Below are 22,006 nucleotides of genomic sequence, written 5' to 3'. Positions count from 1 at the left end.
CAAACTTGAGTAGACCTGAACATTCATTGTAGAGATGACAGACTGATCCTGTAGTAAAACGTATAAGCCAGGAATAGAGGAAGACTGGGGGAAGCGCATCATGGATTAAAAGAACACCCACTCTTCTGGTGGAAGTTTCTTACCCTAAAAAGCCACCATCAAGAACACCCAGTCTCGGGGCACCTGGGTGGCTCAGTGGGTTAAGGCCTCTGCCTTCGGCTCAGGTCATGATCTCGGGGTCCTGGGATCGAGCCCCGTGTCGGGCTCTCTGCTCAGCAGGGAGCCTGCTTCCCTTCCTCTCTCTCTCTGCCTGCCTCTCTGCCTGCTTGCGATCTCTGTCAAATAAATGAAATCTTTAAAAAAAAAAAAAAAAAGAACACCCAGTCTCTAAGAAGAAATAGATCATGAGATAAAACACCAGAAACTTAAGTTGCTTATCTTTCCCTATTTTAAAATATGTATATTGTTATGGTAAATTCTGGGATCTAGGACAACACACTTGGAAATCGTTATGTCCCTAATACTTTCAGGGGAGACATTTACTTACACTGATGATCATGATTTTCATGGCTGCCCTGTTTGTTGATTTCTACTTGTTTGTTTTTATAGTAGGTATTTTTCTCCAGGAAAAAACATTCAGAACTCTTTAAACTAACCTGCCCCCTTTGAGATTCAAAATACAAGGTCTAATTTGCCATCATCCACTCTCTGCTTCTGTGTGCTGTTTCTTTTCAGTGAGCTCTAGCTAAAATGATGCGTTAAGATCAAAGTAGAGCTACTAATCGTGCTGTGGGTGGAGGTTTTATGAAAAATAGACCATGTTCATCCTGCTGAGTCAGTACTTAGAATGCATTTGGAAATCAACTTGAAGACCAATTATTATATTTGATTAGATTATAAATGATAGAATGAAGTAGAGACTATAAGCAAGATGTTGTAAAAGGAAATGATTCCATTGAGAAAGAGAATAAAATGAAAATAAAGTCATATTAAAGTCACAAAATGATTGAATTTCAGCTTAACATCTATACTGAGTCTGAAGAAGTTAATGTAGTATTTAAACTAATATTCATATGTAAACTGGTTTTGCTTTTTCTGCAGGAAAACAGTTGTATGCCCCATCATTGATGTGATTAGTGATGATACCTTTGAATATATGGCTGGGTCAGACATGACTTACGGGGGTTTTAACTGGAAACTGAATTTCCGTTGGTATCCTGTTCCCCAAAGAGAAATGGATAGGAGGAAAGGAGATAGAACATTACCTGTCAGGTATGTAGTGCATATCTTCCAAAGGACAGTATGTGTGTTTCTATAATAATTAAGGAGTATTGTAAATCTGTGCTCTCATTTTTAAGTCTTTTAAAAGCATTACTTTTTGTTCATACGCACATTTGCATTATCACTGCTTACATGATAATCTAAGAATCAGTGACAATATTAAATTTAGTTTAAATTAGCACAGGCAAATTTAACTATTGGCAGAAGTGCCAGATTTTTTTGGAAACTTTGTATATTCTGATACATAAAATATATTTATTGTGGATTTTCTATCTGACAGTCTTGATGCTCCCAGCAAATATGTAACTTACCTAAATGCATATGCTTTATAAATAGAGATTTTCAAAATTGAAATAACCAAAAATGTTTTGTCAGATACTCTAAATTTACCAACCTCAAAGAACTATCTTCCCTATGGATACAAAAGAAAGATCCATTTGGAAAATTCTAATATATTAACAATTATGAAGGATTTATTTTTGTTCTAAATTAGTAAAAATAGCTACTTAATTTGAAGTATTGATTCATAAAATATGTTTGCTATTAATACAAAATAAGAAATATCATGTGTATCTTTAGTTGTCTAGATAAGAATTATTCACTGTATTAACATAAAATGGTCACCTTCTTATTTTAACATATTATTATGTACCTCTTAAAAAATTGATTTCCTAACAATATATTTGAGAGGGAGGGTCACTAGTTTTGCTCTTTAAAGATGAATTTGGCAAATCATGATTTAGTTTCATTCTAAAACAATATATATGACCCATTATCTGAACAAGGATGTCTCCTAATCTGCTGAAGAAATGACTTACCCATTGGCAAGAGTAATTACCTAATGAATGAATTAAGGCTAACTCTAAAAATTGGCTCATGAAAGAGAAAGCTGTTATCAAACAGTTAAAATTGGGATTGTTAACCCTCTTAAAGAGATAATTACTACATCAAAGAGAAAAAATGTGGCTCTGAACAGTTTCATAAAGACATGAAGTTATTATGTCAGTGTTTAAGTATAACTTAGTGGTCTTTAAATCTTGCTATAATCTTCACATTCACCAAGTCTTAGCAATCATTGCTTTTAACAACTTGAGGAAAGACAGGCACTTTTATTACCATTGTTTATTAGAAATCCTATTTTTCCAGATCATGGTTTCATTTAGTGTTAGCTGATTTTTCAGCTTCTGAACCTATGTCAGAATTTTCAGGATACTTGACCAGTACACTCAAATATAATGTGTTTATTCAATTGAGGATGAAGTTTGAAAGAATGTCATTTTTTTATAACACATTGGCAAAAGACATGCTTTATTTAGCTTTATTTTCTCGTAAGAGTGAAAAGGTAGATAGATAACTCAGAGTTACCCAACATACACAGTAGAAATTGTTGATCTCATACACAAATGTAAAGATCTACATAGAAATTGGCCATTATTTCTCATCTTTCACTAGTTTAAAAAAAGGAAACATCCAGCTTGCTGTGTTTTAACCACAGCTTACATGTTTTTACTATAGCAACATGGAGACCCAATAAAACCGAAGTATATTATGTCTGTTTTCCTCAGTAATGGCACAGTATTTCACTTTATAAAGTGCTGAGGGAGCTGGAACAAGAGAAAGAGAGAAACCTCAGTCTTTGCTGAAGTTCCAGATTTTTATGGCAAAAGGTTAATTAATTCACAGCCTGTGTTGTAACAGCCTGCAGGTAATTTTCATCAGCATAGCTGTAATGTGAACTTTCTTTGTACTTGTAATCTATTACTCGAAGACGTGATCATTTTTCTCACATTCGTACAAACAGATAAATCATTCTAGGTGTTGAAGATGATTTTTTCCCCTACTTGATTAACAGAATTCTGAATAGCTAAAGTGATTAAAATGAGGTTGAAATTTTAGCTTTTTTAGCAGAATGCCTCATTTAAAATGTCAGTTATGACAGAACTTTCTAGTGACTATAATTGGCTAGTTAGTCATCATTTAGAAATACAGTCATGCATCTGCATACATAGAGAACCAACTTGAACTTGTGACTTAACCTTAGTTATACCACATTTAAACTAAACTTTATAATGGTTATATGTATTATTCTATTGTCAACTTCTGGGCTTTGATATTTTCATTTTGATACTAAGTGAAGTTTGTAAAATACTTGGTATTTGTGAAGTTATGAGATTGGAATAATAGCACACATAACCTAGAACATTTAGTTTTCTTAAATCAGTAAACTCTCCTTGACATTTTAGCAGTCATATTATATGACTTTCAGTAATATCTCAATTATATGTGCAACAATAGAGTAATCAAATTGTTAAACCAGAGGTCATAAACCAGGAGCTTATGTATCAGACATGCCGTGTAGATGTGTTTTTTTTTTTTTTTTTGGCATACATAGTGTTTTGCATTTTAAAAAATTACCAACATTAAAAAAAATTTTATTAACATATAGTGTATTGTTTGTTTCAGGGGTACAGGTCTGTGATTCATCAGTCTTAAACAATTCATAGCACTCCCCATAGCACATACCCTCCCCAATGTCCATCACCCAGCCACTCCAACCCCCACATCCCCCTCCCCTCCAGCAGCTTTCAGGTTCTTTCCAAGAGTCTCTTAAGGTTTGTCTCCCTCTCTGGTTTCGTCTTGTTTCATTTTCCATCCCTTCCCCTATGATCCTCTGTCTGGTTTCTCAAATTCTTCAAATCAGTGAGATTATATGATAATTGTCCCTCTCTGATTGACTTAGTTCACTTAGCATAATACCCTCTAGTTCCAGCCACACCGTTGCAAATGGCAAGATTACCAACATTGTAAAAATGAGATGTTCTAAGTAAATGTATGAATTTTTACCTATCCTTGAAAAGTCAGATCTTGCTATAGTGGTCTTGTATTCCTACTTTGACACCATCAGGTGGGGTTGAGTAAAAGCTGCCATTTAGAAATAGCCTAAGGGGTGCCTGGGTGGCTCAGTCGGTTAAGCATCTGCCTTCAACTCAGGTCTTGATTCCAGGGTCCTGGGGTCGAGTCCTGCATCTGGCTCCCTTGCTCGGCAGGAAGGCTGCTTCTCCCTCTGCCTCTGCCTGCTTCTCCCCCTCCTTGTGCTTTCTCTCTCTGGTCTGTCAAATGAATAAATTAAAAAAAAAAATCGTCAAAAATGGCCTAAAGGTTTACCTTAGTCCCCCAACCCCTTTTCTTGTGTGTTCCTGAGGTTGAGGCTGAGAATCAGTGTCCATTTGCCACCATTCTTTTTTTTTTTTTTAAAGATTATTTATTTATTTATTTCACAGAAAAAGATCACAAATAGGCAGAGAGGCAGACAGAGAAAGAGGAGGAAGCAGGCTCCCCACTGAGCAGAGAGCCTGATGTGGGGCTCTATCCCAGGACCCCGGGATCATGACCTGAGCCGAAGGCAGAGGCTTTAACCCACTGAGCCACCCGAGTGCCCCCATTTGCCACCATTCTTGCTTAAAGAAATGTTTCTCGGTAACTGTCCCAGTCAAGCTTGTTGCAACTAATCAACTTCACATGTTGACTTTATTTGCCTCTCTATAATCTTTTAAATTTGTCACCTTGACTTAGAGGCTACTGCCTGGGAAAGGATTGAATTGGAAACTCATGAAACATGTTAGCCCTGCATGAATACGCATCTCCATGACCTAATGGAATAGGCAACCAGTAACATAAGTTATATGGTAATGCAGATAATCCCCTATATCATTTCATTAGGTTGGGGGTGTATTATGCATTTTGCTAGTATGTATCTTTTTTTGAGGTGATATGGTTCAGGCTACTGAAGTGAGTTGGATTACGTATACAAATGTGCATGCCTCCCCACTGTGGAGCCCTGTGCTAGGTTCTGCTCATACAAAAATGAATCTGGCTATCTCTGCTCTGAAGTGGCTCACTGGTGCTGGCCATATGTATGCTGGACAAGGGAATGGGAGAGCCTAAGTGGCCAGAGCGCAGATGCACAGGAGTTAGACCATCAGCTGCTAGAGCAGTATGTGCTTCTGGAAGAATCTGGCTTTAATCTTATTGATTGTTTTAGTCTCTTAATTATGCCCTGTAGTAATCCTCAATAAATTATTATAAAGATAATAGTTTCTACTTTAATTTCTCATTGATTAAAATAGGTTACTTTATTAAAAAACCTACTAGTTATTTATCAAGTCTATATAGCTTTCTTTACTCTTTCTGTCTGCCTTATGGACTCTTTTACATTTAGTCATTATTAATATTCTTGACATGACTTTTTTCATTCTGACGTGGAATACCATATTCAGTATCTTCCTCAGGTAAAACAAAAGTGTTAGATTTGCTTCTAATATTTGCTCTCATAATAAATCAAACATAGATGTAATGATGAATTTTATTCCTTACACATTTTACTTACTTAGAGATCCCTTTTTATTAACATTTGTCTGATATTATACATTTATTTTTCTCTCAACTGGAATTAGGAATTTGTAAAGAAGATAAAATTAATTAAACATTATTAATAACATCTCAGATTATAATTATTGTTCCTTATTGTGAAAAACTCATAAGATGTTCACATATATTAGTTCCTGTAACCTTCTAGTGTGATATCATAGAGGAAGCATTGAGGCTGGCTTTGAAGGATCTAGGTTTTATTTCAAGCTCCTTCGATTGGGAAATTACCCATTCTTCTCAACTATGAAAAGGAATATTATTCTCTGTTTTGCTTAACTTGTGAAGTGTTAACATGTTAAATGAGAAATATATTTGAAAGGAGTTACTTTAAATTTACTTCTGAAAATGTAAGTAACAAATATATGCGTTCCTAAATAAATGTGACAAGTATCTAAAGGTATAAAGAAGCAGAACACCAATGAGCCACCTCTTTTAGTATTTCATTATATTTCCTTCCAGAGAGTTTCTTTTCAGATAGATAGATATCTCCATAATTGTTTTTATTTATTTATCTGAGAAAGAGAGCAAAAGACCGTGAGAAAGCAGGAGCAGGGGGAGGGGCAGAGGGAGAAGCAGGCTCTTCGATGAGCACGGAGCCCAGTGTGGGACTTGATCCCAGGACCCCAAGATCACAACCTGAGCCAAAGGCAGATGCTTAACCAGCTGAGCCACCCAGGTGCCCCAGATTTCTCCACAATTTAAAAATTGATATATTATTGTTTTTTTTCCCCCAAGCCATTAATTTTTTTTCAAAAATAAAAATTTTAATGGCTGTTAGCATCTCAATTATTTGCTTAGCTTTTTAAATATTTTTAAAGATTTATTTATTTATTTTAGAGAGAGTGAGGGTTGAGAGAGAGCCGGGGTGGGGCAGAGAGAGAGAGAGAAGGAGAGAGAATCCTCAAGCCGGCTCCCTGCTGAGCATGGAGGCGTGACATGGGCTCAATCTCAGGGCCCTGAAATGATGATTTGAGCCCAAATCAAGAGATGGTCACTCAGCAGACTGAGCCACACAGGCACCCCAGCTTTTTTATTTCTTATAAAGCCAATTGAGAGTTTTTTATATGCTTAATTTTGCCAATTTTGTCTTCTGATTTTTTTGCATATAATGTGGTCTTTTTAGAATTATTGCAATTAAGAAATACGAAATTTGTTTTAATATGTTGATACTTTTTGCCAGTTTGAGTCCCCCCCAAAATTATCAGGCTCTAAGTTATAGTTCCTCTAGTAAGTATAATTTTAAAAAACACACTTATTTTATTCTGTAAAATGTTTAACAAATGAGACACAATATTTTCTATAATTTAATAGCAACTAAGAATATATTGCTGGGGCTCCTAGGCTAAGAGGTGGGATATCGGGTGGCTCAGTCGGTTAAGCATCTGCCTTTGGCGATTGGAGGGACAGCAGGGACCCAGGATCACAGGGTCCTGGGATCCAGCCCCGCATCCAGCTCCCTGCTCAGTGGGGAGTCTGCTTCTCCCGTTCACTCTGCCTGCTGCTCCTCCTGCTTGTACTCTTTCTCTCTTTCTCTCAAATAAATGAATAAAATCTATATATATTGCTTAATTTTTATCTGTGAGATGTTCTCTATTAGATTTTTCCCAGGCCAATGAAAATACATTTTACATTGGAGGAGAGAAGCAAAGATAATCTCAAATCCTGTGAAACACTTCTGTACAATAGAAGACACTAACGCAAAGCACAGGGAAGGGTCAAAATTATGGGATGAACAAAGACTTTGAAGGAAAAAGTTTGAAGGAAAAACTTTAGAATATTCCAACTGTTCAGCATTCTTCTTTAACTCGTGTTGAAATCTAATGTATGTTCATTTTGAAAGAAAAAAATCGCACCTTATGTGGAATATGTGAATCTATATGTTTTCAAGAAAATAGCACGTGTATATTATATTATTTCCTAATAGTTTAGAAGATAATTTATAAGACTTTCCTAGCACTCTGTTGAGATAAGACGAAAACAGGGTATTAACCAAAACATTTAAAAACATCTGGCCCCATTGTTTATTTTGACTCTTCCTACGCATAAAATGAAAGTAAAGGAAAGATAAAAAATTTGCACCAATTACTGTACATCCTCTTGGAAGCTTAGGGTTTTATCAGGTTGTGAGGATTATGAAAAAGGATTAAGGAAAAAGGAAAAAAATAACTTTTGCTTTCCCGGTATATAGGTCTTTAAGCACAAGTTGAAGTATTTCATTCCATACTTGTTGGTAAATGGGATCTTTGGCAGCAAAGCAAGCCATTTGCCCATACTAAGCAGAACTTTTCTCTTCTTCTTTTTTTTTTTTCTTTTTCTCATCCTTTAAAAATAGCTTTGAAACTGTTTGTGTGTTCCGTAGACTAAAGGATTGAGCAGGTTTCCTTGTTCAGAGCTTAAACCAGGGTGGGCTCTTAAAGTGGTAGTTTCTTCTCTACCAAAGCTGTGTCTTCTTACTCAAGTATATATTCAAATGAGTATCATGGTGTGCAGTATTTCACTAAACCCCATTTCTGTTCTCTATAAAAACCTTGAAATACATTCAATATTTGACTACTCATCACTCTAATAAAATCATAGTTACACATTTGCTTCCTTTCTGTCTCTTCTGCTTTCTTTATTGGGGATAGTAGACAGAATAAGGAGGAAAGGAGAGAAATTCACAGCATCTAATTTTCCTTTGGTTTCTAAACCTGCAAAATGTTTAACCAAATTATATTTTATAATTTAAAAAAATTGAGATTATATGAGTATTTCAGCTGTTTATGCCTCACATTTGTGTAAATAATAAAATATTTATGTCTATAATTTCTCTTTATTATGGCTTATAATGTATATAAGAAATGTTATTAACACAGAGCTAAATACTTACAGGCAAGATGTTGTGTTATTTGATCATTGAAAAATCACAGTTTGAAGCTGACCTATAGTCTCTCAAATCTTTAGATTTTTTTTTCCGCAGAGACCTTACTTATTTGCCAAGTAAGATGAATAGAATCCTAATATATTAAAGGGAAAGACTAGTGAGAAGAAATGATGTTTCAATAACTTTGAAATAAAATGCTCTGAAGAGCAGTGCTAAAATTCATAGGAAGACACGGTGCATATATTTTGGGCTTGAAATCAGGAAAAGTGTATTTCTAATTAGCTACTTCAAATTCTTTGGTGCATATGGATACATTGAGGGAGGACTAATTGGTAGATAGGGAGAGAGGTATGTAGGGAGAGGGAGAGAGAAAGGAAGGACAGAAAAAAGAGAAGAGATGGGAAGGAAAGGAGAGAGAGAAGAGAGAAAAGAGAAAACAGAGAAAAAAAGAGAAAAGAAAGATTGTTTCCTTAATTGGGCTACTGACTATCTGGGGGCTCTTGAACAAGTCATTTAAGCACATTGCAACTAAATTTGGTTGACCAGATCTATATGGATTTTAAAGTTCTAAAATACTACAATTCTATTAAAATTAATTAGATTCTGAAAGTAATATTTAAAAAGCTGATTATAATCCAGCCAAACACAGATGTTGTCTCTTCCTTATTAAAATTAATATTTAAAATGTGTAGTTCTTGTTTTGTTCTGGTACTACTCTAATAGTGTTATAGCCATTAATACATATATCCTCATTTTATAGATGTTCCTATTAACAGCTAAACACTTTGAATACAGGAAGATAGTTAATAATAGATTAAGCTGGAACACAGAGTTTAAGTGGCTTACCAAACGTCACACTGTAGGGTTGAGTTTTAACCCCAGTCAGTTTAGATACAAGTCTAAGCTCCTAAAAAGTAAACTTACCCTCTCTTGAGTCTCCAGTGATCGCTGCTTTTTACACACGTGGTGTTGATCCTAGTGTGATATAATTGACTTACCATCTTATTGGTGAAAATGTAGACATCACAGTTTAGCGTTAATGAATCATCAGATGTGTTCTGTCATAATTTCTTTAACTTTGCCAACTTCTGGTGAAATACTTCAGTGTTTTTCCATGTCAAATGCTTACTTTTTGGAATCCTTTCCTATAGTCTAAATTGTGACAAAACTTTGTGTCTTTAATTCTAAAATACTACCAAGATCAATCCCCAAAACTTCTACTAGATGATAAAATCCTGGAATGACCTAAGGCATCTTTGTTACTTATCAGTTTAGTAGATGTGAAGAAAGAATTATTTTTGTAATTTCAGAAATAAAGTTGCAGGTGATTTTAACTTACAAATAGATTGCTTTGTGGGCATGGGGATACATGTGTATTTGTTTATTTTACTTATTTAATAACTATCTATTAATAGTCTAATAATATTAAACAAATATATTAGCTATTTATATAAAGGTGGCAAAATACGTGCAGAAATAAATGTAATTCTCAAAAAAAAAAAAAAAAAGTAACAGTGCCTTGAGAGAGAAGGAGACTGAGGGCTATTGAAGGAGGCAAAAGGGGAGGATTATATCCAGATTGGAGGGACAGCAGCTGTACTGAGGGCAGGCTGCATGGAATAAAAGTCTTTGGCCTAAGAATAGAGCAGGTTTGAACATACACCAGAAGTTTCCAAAGGGAAATCCAAGTGGCAAGTGGATGTGAACATGTGCACCAGAGTGGGAAAGTTCCTGTTAACAGCTAAACACTTTGAATATAGGAATATAGTTAAAAAGGAATGGAGATGCTCTTTGGGTGGCACCACATCACTGATGCCACAATAAGGAGCTGGGATTTCTATTTTTTAAGAGAGAGTGAGTGCGTGAATTGCGGGGTGGGGAGGGGTGGGACAGTGGGAGACGAAGAGAGACTCTCAGATCCAAGATCAGCGTTGAACCCAACACAGGGCTTGATCTCACAACCCTGAGGTCTTGACCAGAGCCGAAATCAGTAGTCAGAAGCTTAACCAACGGAGCCATCCAGGCACCCCTGGGATTTATTTCTTAAAATAGATATTTAAGCATCTCGTAAACAGTTTCAGAAGAGTTTTGATTTAGAAAGATTCATCTGGCTATGGTTTGTAGAATGAATTTTGGAAGCAGGAGACTCCAGAAGCAAGAGGATTACCTTAACAGAGTTAGAAATAAGAGGACTAAAATTGGATAGCGACCATGATAACAGAGAGCAAAGAGTCAGAAATACTTTGGAAAAAAAAAAAAAAACCCAGGAAGTATTTGGGAAATGATTGAATGGGGCACAGAAAAGAAAGTTGCTAAAAGGGGTTTTATCCTTTCATATTGAGATTCCGGAAGGAACTAGAGGATACTGAAGGAGAAGCATATAAGGAAGGATAGCACAGGTTCAGTGCGTTTATTTTGTGTACCTGAGCAGACTCAACGGGATTTTTTTTTTTTTTTAAGAAAACATCTAGAAAGTAATTAGAAAAACACAAACAATGCATAAAGAGGCAATGAAAAAAGAGAGGACAATTAAAGGCATACAATGAAAGAGCTTATATAGGTAAGGAGTAGAGGAAGGGGAAAGTTCCAGTGAGAGGTCCTTGGGAAGACTACATATTGGGACAAAAGAAGATAATTATTAAGTACACACATCTACAAAACAGTATTCTATTTGTATATAATACTCACGTTACAAACATGGAATTAGGAACTTGAGGCAGCCAGCAAGGAAAAGGAAAAGGAAGGGATATCAACAAGAATCATAAAGTGGATAAGGAAAACCTCTCTGGAAAAAATGTGATTGGAGTCAGGGGTGAAATGTGTTTTAAGCAGGGAGGCTGAATGGTGTTCAGATGCTTCCAAAAGAAGACATTTGAAGGAAAGCCTATTGAAGTTCAGAATCAGTGGGGCCTTTTCAGAAAGAAGTTATTGTAGAGGTGGGAGCAAGATCCAGATTCCAGTTAGAAGGTCAAGAGGAGTTGAGGGAGTATGTAGAGAGCATCCTTTCAATAAGGTTACCAGGGAAGGGAATAGAAAATATATATCCCTCGTTCGAGTGAGTCGTAGGGTGGAGTGAAGAACTATTCTGGTTTAGAATAGAATTTGATTGAGCAGTACCATAAACTCAAGGGGACAATCTAGAAACCAAAGACATAAAACATAAATGTAATAGTCAACGAGCAAGTGGCTGAAAGAATAGTCGGAAAAGAGCTGGCTGAGGGCAGAAGAGTGGATGTTAGCTCACAGTGAAGAAGGAGATACTCTTTGCTCTGAGGCAGGAGTAAGGAAGAGGCGATGAAAAGACACAGACACATACTGAGACTGGAGGAGCATAGATTTCGTGGCCGAGGGAATTTTGATTTTATGCATTGCCTTAATCTTCAGTTTTTTGAGACAAGTCCAGAACTTTTAGTTAAGAGTCAGTTAAAAAATGAGACAGGTGAACAAATTAATACAGATAAAAGGATTGTTAGCTGTTCATAGGCTAAGCCGAGAGTATGTGGACTTGACGTATTACCAGTTGAACTCATCTTAATACTTTTTCAATGATTCTCTGGCTCCAAGGAGCAGAAATAGATAGCGCAAGGGTAGGTTTACCCAGACACTGAAATTTACAAAAAGAGAATTGGGTCAGATAAGGGAAGGGCGGAGAACTTAGGATGCTAAGCTGTTTTTTTTTTTTTTTTTTCACTGACCTGGCAGAACCTTGGACAGCTAGCGAGAGGACAGAAAGGAGCAATTCCTGAAGGGGGTTATTATGTGAGAATGAGTAGTTAAGGAACCCTAAACACAAAGGTAGAATAAAAAAGTGATTGTTGCAGGATTGAAATAGGAGCAGTTAAAAAATAGAAAGTTGTGTTCCGAGAGGCAGATTTCAGAATTCAGCATCTTGGATCTGAAGTAGATTGAAATGATTTTGAAATGAAATGAGGGTGTATGTGAGAAGTCAAAATTAAGTGAAGGACACTCAAGACCAATGAATGATTATCAACAACAGCGATGACAGATTCAAAGATATACCACCTAACCTTATTAACTATTTGTTATGTGCTGGGAATTGTGCTAAGTGCTTTACTTCTACTAACTCAGTTCATCTTCACCTACTGACTGTGTGGTAGGCAGTGGTCACAGCCATTGGGCTGATTATTTCCCCCCTTCCCAGCCAATGGGTTGAATTGATTAATAGGGTTGGTCCTTACATAGGTTTTTAATTTTCTAGGCATCCTGAATGCTTAAGGTCCACACAGGCATATGCAAATAATTCATTAGAGACAGTACGGAAGAGTTAACTTAGAATAGAACATGTTGCATAACACCTGGGTATGGCTGTAGATATTATATAAGGCACAGTCTCTGGACTGTTTGAGAGAGCTGACGTTGCAAATCCAAAAAAAAAAAAAAAAAAAGGCTCCCTAGAAGCATCTGTCTTCAGAAAATACAGGATTTTTTTTTTTTTGAGGAATTGTGACTTTATGTTCTTATTTTTGTTACTTTTTAAGCATAAGTGAAACTTTTGAGTCATTCTTATGGTTAAATATATAAATTATTTTTGTCATTTATTATATATTTCTCATATATTTGTAGGAATTATGACCAACATTAAAGTGAAATTCAATGCATGTATTTAAGCTAAATACATCAGTACTTGATTAGTAAATAGAGAAGTGGGTAGGCACTCTGAACTGATCATTAAAAATGCATCACTTAACATTCTTAAGCACTTGGTTACATTATGATAAGATAATTGCAGCAATTTTTGTTCCTGATTTCATTAAATGGACTACCCAGCACTATTATACCTTGTATAGTTATTACCGCAGAATTCCAAAACCCCAATCAGGTGAGGGTCGTGGCTACTCCATAATTACCGTCTGTTTGGCTGTGTTAGTGTTTCTCATTATAACTCAGAAGGTCAATGATACTGTTCATGATAGCAAGGCAGCAAGACCAGAAGTAATAAAATAGTTCTGAGACTAAGGAGGCTCTGCTACTCCAGCTGATGGACAGTTAATTGCTTGAGTATAAAACAGTGAGAGCACTGGGAGAAATAGAGAACTTTGCAATATGGTCGATATCCAAGTACAATATTATTTGGTGGTTTTTCTATAAACTACATTGTTCAGTTAGAGGACATGAGCGTATCCTGTGGCAGAAGAGGATATAATCTTGAGAAAAGCAACATTTGTTGTTGTTTTTTTCACAATCTCAGACTACTTGGATGAGCATTCCAAATCCCTTAGACCCGTGTTCCTCCTCTTCAGCAGCACATTAGAATCACCAGGGGACTTTACGCATTACAAAAGATGGCACCCCACCCCAGGCCAATTAAATCTGAATCTGTGGAGAGCAATACCCAAGCATGGAAATGTGTTTTTTAAAGGTGTTTCGGGGGCTTCTAATGTGCTAGGAAGGTTTAAAACCTCTCTTCTAACAATTAACATTAAAAAATAATAATTGTCAGTATAGATAGATCCATTTGTGAAAAACTAGAATTTTCTATTTTAGTTTCAATTTATATGGCTTATAGAGGAAGACTTGCATAGTTCATACATTAACCATTGACTTTGATTAATCTCTTAAAATTAATTAAGTAATCCTTTGAAAACTTAACATCTGACTTCTTAGTTCCTATAGAGAAATTTCAAATGTGAGAGTCGAAAGGCATTTATTCCTAGGAAAAAGTTTTAGATGCTGTGCAAAATGTTCTTTTAATCAAATGGGATTTATGTTTATCCATAGGGTTGTGTGATTAACTCTATCATTTTACTTGAGTAAAGAGAAAAATAAGTGAATAGATGTAAAGCTCTTACCTTTAAAAAAATATTTCTGTAGCTATTGTTAGATACTTATTGCCTATAAACATTGTATAGTGTTTAATATTTTTATATTTAAATAGATTATAGATCATTTCATAGAGAAACCATTTCCACAGGTTTCTAGAATTCAAATTAAAATTATGTATAATTAGGTGACAAAAGATCACAACTGGTAAGGCTAAGAGCTCTCTTCACTATGCCTTTCGTGGGGAATATAGATGCCTCCCTCTTAAGTGGCCAGTGTTCCTTCCATATTATCTATTTGATCACCTGTAAGAAACATATAGACTAATCTAAATTTAGTTTTACAGAAAATGTGAAATAAAATGCTACTTATCAATTTTAAAACCTCTGGCTCCTTGGCTTTATGTTCCCAGTTTGAGATTTTTGAGTACTATTTTTTTTTAAATTTAAAATGTCTCAAAACTATTTGCTATAGTCTCATTAAACTCCACACATTGTTTTCAAAAAATATTCTTTTCTTTTTGTTTTTTTTCAACTAGGACCCCTACTATGGCTGGTGGCCTATTTTCTATTGACAGAAACTACTTTGAAGAGATAGGAACTTACGATGCAGGAATGGATATCTGGGGTGGAGAGAATCTTGAAATGTCTTTTAGGGTAATTCCATTTTACTTTATTTTTTTAACTCTGAACACACTATGCTGTAGCATGCACATATAGACCCAGTAATTTACTGTCAAATCTTTTTTTTTTGTGAAGTGATGCAAATTACTGATCAGTTGGTCATTTTGATACTTATTTAGAAGCTTTGCTAGAATCTTTTTGCATGCAATATTTACTATTAAATGCGAAGTTATAGCTATTTTTAAAGTTTTCAAAAATAATTATTTTATTCATAGTGCAAAGACATTAGGGCTTTCAGTTTTTGAAATAAAGAAGGGCTTTTTTTTTTTTTTAAATAAAGCATTACCTTTTAAAGACACATTGTGTTTTTGAACTGAAACTTGGAAGTATTTATGTTACCTGAATTTGCAAGTGCTGCCTGAGGTTATTTTCAAATACCTTTAAGAATAACCTGTGGTCAAAGGAACTCTGGATAATTCCACAAGTGGCATGATTGATTTCACAATTATAAACATTAGTGTTTGATGAATCAGTTTGAATAATGCAAATTCACTTATTAAAAGGCCTTCCAAGCAAATGAAAATTAAGGATTAATCCTTCATGCATATGATATTGGAAAGCATATGAATAATTTTATATTTTGTTATATTTAGAAATCTAAAAAGCAGACACATAAATGTGCCTTCATGCTAACAGATGATGAATGTTAGAATACTGTTTTTTCTTCAACCACATATATTATTATTTTTAAATGAATTAAGTTAATAATAGTGTTGTTTTCTTTCTTCCTAGAATTTAACATGAAATATTCAAAACACTGTATTGATTTTGCCAAAATCATGTAATAAAATTATTAGAGTTTAGATACAATTATCTGTGAAGTGGAAGTTATAACTTTCAGTTTCTCATTTAGAAAGTAAAGTTTGTTTTTCACTAACAAAATATAAATATATGATGTGTAAGAAAAGTAAAAATTTGAGAATAAGAATTACTTTGAATTTATATAATGCAGAATTTAGTGGATCTCAGTAATCTGAATTATTTTAGAACCACTAGAATGGCCTTCTTGTACAATTTTTTTGCCTATAAACCTCCTTATAGCCAAATGTCTGAGAACATCGTTAGCTAATGGAGTTTTATTCTTTTCCATATTTGCTTATGTACTTATAGTCAGATTAGTACTTGCCCCACGAGATTTAGCACCATACTCGGGAATGTCTTCTTGACATCAGGCACATGATAAATCTTTGCGCAACCTTTAGGGACATTTGGGGACCCAATCTTTTCACTTGGTGTAGTTCTCAAAATGCAGAAAATAAGAGATAACGGTTAGAAAAAGAACAGAGGAGTGGAAGGAAGGAAGGAAACAAGGAAGGAAGGGAGGAAGGCAGTATATTCAAAAGCTGAACAAAAAATTTTCTCTTACCCTGAGATGTAGCAATGAGAGTATTTACCCATTCATTAGCCAATGTTCCTTTGATGTTGTGCTGGGATTATATAAGGAAAAAAATCAATATAGCAATATTGCTATTATCTGTGATCCTATTACCCACCTTTTCTCCCCTTAACTATTAAGCTTGATTCCCTGCCAGTGGACTCCCCTTACTTTCATCACATAGCTTCCATATCAGATGGATGTTCTCTATCCAACTAATTGAAAGCTATGTTAGGGAGCAGCTTAGTGGAGTAATACGAAAAACCAGGAGAACGTGATCAGAAAAGGCAACAGATACATAAATGCACCAAAAAGGAGGATTGGGGAATATGGTAGGTGAAACAGATACCTGGGGGACAGAGTGAATGCAACTGGTGGCCATAAGAATGATCAGATCCCTGGAAAATGACACAGGAGGTTAGTTTTGATTGGTTTTATGAAATTATGAAGAAATAAAGCACAATAACACCCCCTTGTATGTGGTTTTGCTTTCCGCGGTTTCAGTTACCTGCGGTCAACTGTAATCCAGAAACAGATGATCTTCCTTCTGACGTATTGTCAGAAGGTCAACAGTAGTAGCCTAATGCTATGTCACAATGCCTACATCATTTACTTCACTTCATCTCGTCATATAGATATTTTATTATCTCGTGTCATCACAAGAAGAGGGGTGAGTACAGTACAATAAGATATTTCTAGAGAGAGAGAGAACATAGTCACATAAATTTTATTACAGTATATTATTATAATTGTTCATTTTATGATTAGTGATTATTGCTAATCACTCACCATGCCTAGTTTATAAATTAAACTTTATTGTAGGTATGTATATATAGAAAAAAGCGTAGTATATATAGGGTTTGGTACCATCCTTGGTTTCAGGCATCCACTGGGGGTCTTGGAAAATATCACCCATGAATAAGGGGAGACTACGGTAAAAAGTGACTGGTTTGAATATTTTTAAATGGACCATTGGCTTTAGTTTCCATATGCTTCCAATAGAAACAAAGTATATATTTTGCTTTCTATTAGACTCTTCTCTTTCTATGACTTGAATGTAAATGTGTTCTTGATAGTTAATACTCTAGCTGAGGAAGATATTGAGTAAGAGAAAATGCTAGGACAGTATATTACAAAAAAATGAGACTGTCCCTTCAGAATAATTTCATGAAAAGATGTGTGACCTAATGAAATGATAATATGTTGAGGGTTTAAAATCAGAAAACCTGAGGCTAATATCCGGGTCAATCATTATGCAACAGACATATGTTGAGCATGTAGTATGTGCTATACACTTTTCAGATGCTGAGGCTACAAAAATGAATAAGGCATGATGCTTTTACTCTGAAAGAACCACATTTCCTTGAGAGAGATACATAGGTATTATTGACAGTAAAATGCGATGATTTATTTTTTAAAAATCTGTATGAGATTTTCAGGACTCTGTCATATTAGTATAAGGAAATCACTCAACCTCCATTGTGAAAAGGTGAATAAAATAATAGTGAAGTTAATATTTTGTAGCACTAGTCTGTGTAGGTGGGATAAGTAAAAGCCATAGAAATATTTTTTTTTTTTTTTTTTTTTTTTTTTTTTTTTAAATTTTTTTTTAAGATTTCATTTATTTATTTGACAGAGAGAGATCACAAGTAGGCAGAGAAGCAGGCAGAGAGAGAGATAGGAGGAAGCAGGCTCCCCGCTGAGCAGAGAGCCTGATGCGGGCCTCGATCCCAGGACCCTGGGATCATGACCTGAGCCGAAGGCAGAGGCTTTAACCCACTGAGCCACCCAGGCGCCCAAAGCCATAGAAATATTAAGAGCTTATAAAATATTAGCATTTTGTCTGGCCCTAAGGAGTTCAAGACAAGCCAAAAGAATGTATTTGTGTAGATTTATTTATAACAGTAGCACTTGGCTTTTGATGCCCTGAGTATTATAAGTACTGAGAGGTGTTGAAAATGAGATGAAAACTAGAGACCTCCTAAGAAAGATACATCTTACCTCTTACACACAGTAAATTTGAATATGGTTTCAAAGGGTTGAAGAATCCCTTGACTTCTCAAAATGAACACCTTTAGCATAAAATAATAGTGACTTGTAATACTTATAAAGCTTATAAGCAGAATAGCTGAGAATTGAACTCCAACATCTGAGACCAGTGGCTATGTTACTATTATATCACTACTTCCCCATTAAGATTTATATCTTCATAACATGACAGTCTTAACAGCTGATAGTATTATCAAGAGAGAAGGGAGGAGCTAACAAGCAAATGTAATCTTCCTCCACAGTTCTGAGATGGTTGTCTCATCTAGTGATCTTATCTTCCTCTTACAGGCTTTAGCCTCTTAGAGTAGATGATACACATCCAATAGCTGTGTGAATGTGTACAGGTACATCCTAATGCTTCTGAAAACTTGGTCTCATATATTGCTCTCCACTCCATTATATAACAATCAAAATAACGTAAATCTTAAGAATACTGTCTAAGCATAAATGTTAATTTATTTAGCCAATGTTTATTGAGTTCTTATTCATTAGGTGTAGGGGATACAGTTGTGAACAAAACAGACGAAACTTTGTGTCCTTATGGCACTTATATGTTAGTGGAGACAAATAGTAAACAAAATAAATAAATATATTAAAATTTTAGTGATAACTGTTAAAGAGAAAAAATAAGGGAAGAGGAATATGAAATGGTAGATGTTAGAGATGGGTAGGGGTTGAAATTTTAGATAGGAAGAACTCAGAAATGAATAGCCATATAACTGATGACAAAATGAACCCAGTATGGTATGACCTTACCCCTATCAAAAGAGTCATCTATCTTTAAGTGATATTCCTGATACCACCATAAGTACTACCCAATAAGCATTATCCACAAAAGTCCTTGCTTTTCGTGAGCAATAACACAGGAGCAGTATTCCCAAGAGTAGACAATGTTTTGTCCGTTTTAAAATGAGAAAATCTGCCATTGTTGAACCAATGGAGGTCATGGAAAAAGAGAGTAAGAAGATAGTCAGAGGATCATCTCACTTCTATGAGAAATAGTCTAGTGGTTCTGAGAATGCAGACCAGACAGCCTGGGTTCAAGATGGCTGGAGCACTTCCCAGCTGTATAAATTTTGTTAAGGTAATATGTCTTCTAAGCTCTGGTTTATTTATATCTGGAACAAGGAAAATTCTAACACTTTTCTGATATGTTTTTGGGGAATATTAAATGAGGTTGTATAGATAGAGCTAAGCAACCTACTTACCACACATGAAGTATGTTACAAATGGTGGGTGTTATTCCTGTAGTGGTTGTAAGCTGTGCAACTTCGAGCAAGTCATGACACTCCTGAGCATCACTTAGTAACAACCATGGCCTTAATAATCCGACCTTGACTACATATAATCAAATGAAAGAATACATGAAAATCCCTTTAAAACAAGAATATGCAATACTTACACAAAGTGCTTCTGCTCTAAGTGTTAGTCAAGGTGTGGTTCTAAAACTCCTACCCAGAAAAGAGATTAAATTTTAGAAAAGAAAAAAGAAAAAACTTTAGACTGCTGCAACATCCTTTAAGATAACTACAGACATCCTTTAAACATTTACGCACACTCATATTATTGAAATAAAACACTGGAGTTAAAAAGTGTCATCTAGACTTGATGTAACAGGTACAAGGTTCACACACACAGACACACAAACTCACCTGAATCAATCAAAAATGGGAAAAATTTATGAAATAATTGTTTCAAGGCATTGGATAGCAGGTCATGCAGGACAATGGTCCCAGAGAGGGGAAAGAAAAAAGGAGAGCCCTTAAGTTTGCCTCAGCTTATGGCCTTGAGAAAGTGTCTAGATGTCATCTACAGAAGGGGGATCTCGGCAGATCCCAGCTGACTCCTGAGTTGAAAAGACGAAGCTAAATGTCTGGGAAGACCTAGGCAGCTATAATTTGGTGGACAGAATATGGAAAGCAGAAAGTTGCACAGACTCAGGAAATACTGAGTGGTGATCAGGGCATATGTGTGAGAAAACAACAAAGATTAAGGGAAAAACCATCAGCAAGATTAGAGGTCTCATTACACAGTGCTCACATAGGACCAGCAAGAGTACCTGTGTACTCTGCAGCCAGGGTGATTCATGGAGCATGGGGAAAGATCAATATTGGGAAACTATATAATACACTTCTAAATAGCCCATGGATCAAAGAAGCAGTCAAAAGTGAACTTAATCATATTTTTTAGCTGAATGAAAATGAAAACACAACATATTAAAGTTTGTGGTACGACTATAGCAATATTTAGGGGAAATTTATAGCACTAAACATCTGTATTAGAAAGAAGAAAATTAGATCTAAAATTAATGACTTCAGCTTCCACCTTCAGAAAAGAGAGAAAAGGAGAGTAACCACAAAATATATAAGAAAAAGGAAAAAATAAAGATTTGAAGAGGAGATTATGAAATACAAAAAAGGAAATTTTAGGTGAAAGGAGTGATATCACAAGCTGTTTCCTTGAGAAGATCAATAAAACTGATAAATTTCTAGCCGAACTTAATAGGAAAAATAGAGAGAAGAGACAAATTACCGATATTGAGAATGAGCAAGGTAACTTTATTATGGCCTCTACAGATATTTAAAAGGTTATAAAATAACACTGTTAACATTATGACAATAAACTTGAAAATTTTGGTAAAGTAGACTACTTTCTGAAAAGACACAAACTATCAATGCTTGCAAGAAAAAAATATATCAAGCAAATATCCCAATATCTAGTAAGGAAATGAAATCTGTAGTTTTAAAAAAATACTTTTTACAAAGGGAACTCTATTGTCAGATGACTTCACTGGTGGATTCTACCAAATATTTTGGGTAAAAGAAGAACATTTCTACACAAACTTTCAGAAAGTTGAAGAAGGCATACTACCTCCCAACTCAAACTATGAGGTCAGGATTACTCAAATAGCAAACTTTGACAGGCATTACAAGAATAAAAACAAAGCAGTAGAGAAATGATAGTTTTTCAGTACATAGTGCTAGAACATCTGGCTATCCATGTAGACAAAAATATCTTAGATCCACATCTCACACCATATAAAAATTAATTCAGAATATAAAACCTAAAATTATAAAATTATAAAAGAAAACATAAGAGAAAAACTTCTGACCTCTGAAAAGCAACCCATAAAAGTACAAATTGACAAATTAGAATTCATCAAAATGAAAAATGTTTGCTCTTCAAAGCCACTGTGAAGAGACTGAAGGGATATGCTTCTGAGAGGAAGAAACTGGCAACAAATAATTTACCTGATAATGGGCTTGTGTCCAGAAACAAACAAACAAACAAAGAAAAGCCCTCTCAAAACTCAGTGATAAGGAAAAAAAAAAAAAAAAGAATCAACCCAATAAAAATAACTCAAAGATTTGAATAGATACTTCAAGGAGGCAGACCAAAAGATGGCAAGTAAGCATGAGAAAATCCTTAATATTATTAGTTACTGGAAAAATGAAATTAAACCCATCGTGAAATCACACTACCCATCTATTAGAATAGGTATGATCAAAAAGGACCCTGTTGGTAAGAATTTGGAACAACATGCAA

The 22,006-nt window shown here is 35.1% G+C and overlaps 1 protein-coding gene across 3 annotated transcripts in view; it reads left to right on the top strand.

Moving 5' to 3' along the window:
- Positions 1 to 22,006, top strand: part of GALNT13 (polypeptide N-acetylgalactosaminyltransferase 13) — a gene marked incomplete at both ends in the record, with an annotated part of 450,620 nt that overhangs the window by 257,851 nt on the left and 170,763 nt on the right. For all 3 annotated transcript variants that reach the window (XM_080799582.1, XM_080799581.1, XM_080799580.1), the window contains 2 exons: positions 1,102 to 1,272; positions 14,892 to 15,009. In XM_080799582.1, coding sequence (XP_080655708.1) covers positions 1,102 to 1,272; positions 14,892 to 15,009 — 289 coding nt within the window. The remainder of the gene's footprint in view (positions 1 to 1,101; positions 1,273 to 14,891; positions 15,010 to 22,006) is intronic.

The sequence above is a fragment of the Martes martes genome, assembly GCF_963455335.1.
Source record: "Martes martes genome assembly, chromosome: 3".
Classification (NCBI taxonomy): domain Eukaryota; kingdom Metazoa; phylum Chordata; class Mammalia; order Carnivora; family Mustelidae; genus Martes; species Martes martes.
Note: the sequence above shows the minus strand (reverse complement) of the source record. Positions and strands in the feature narration are given on the sequence as shown.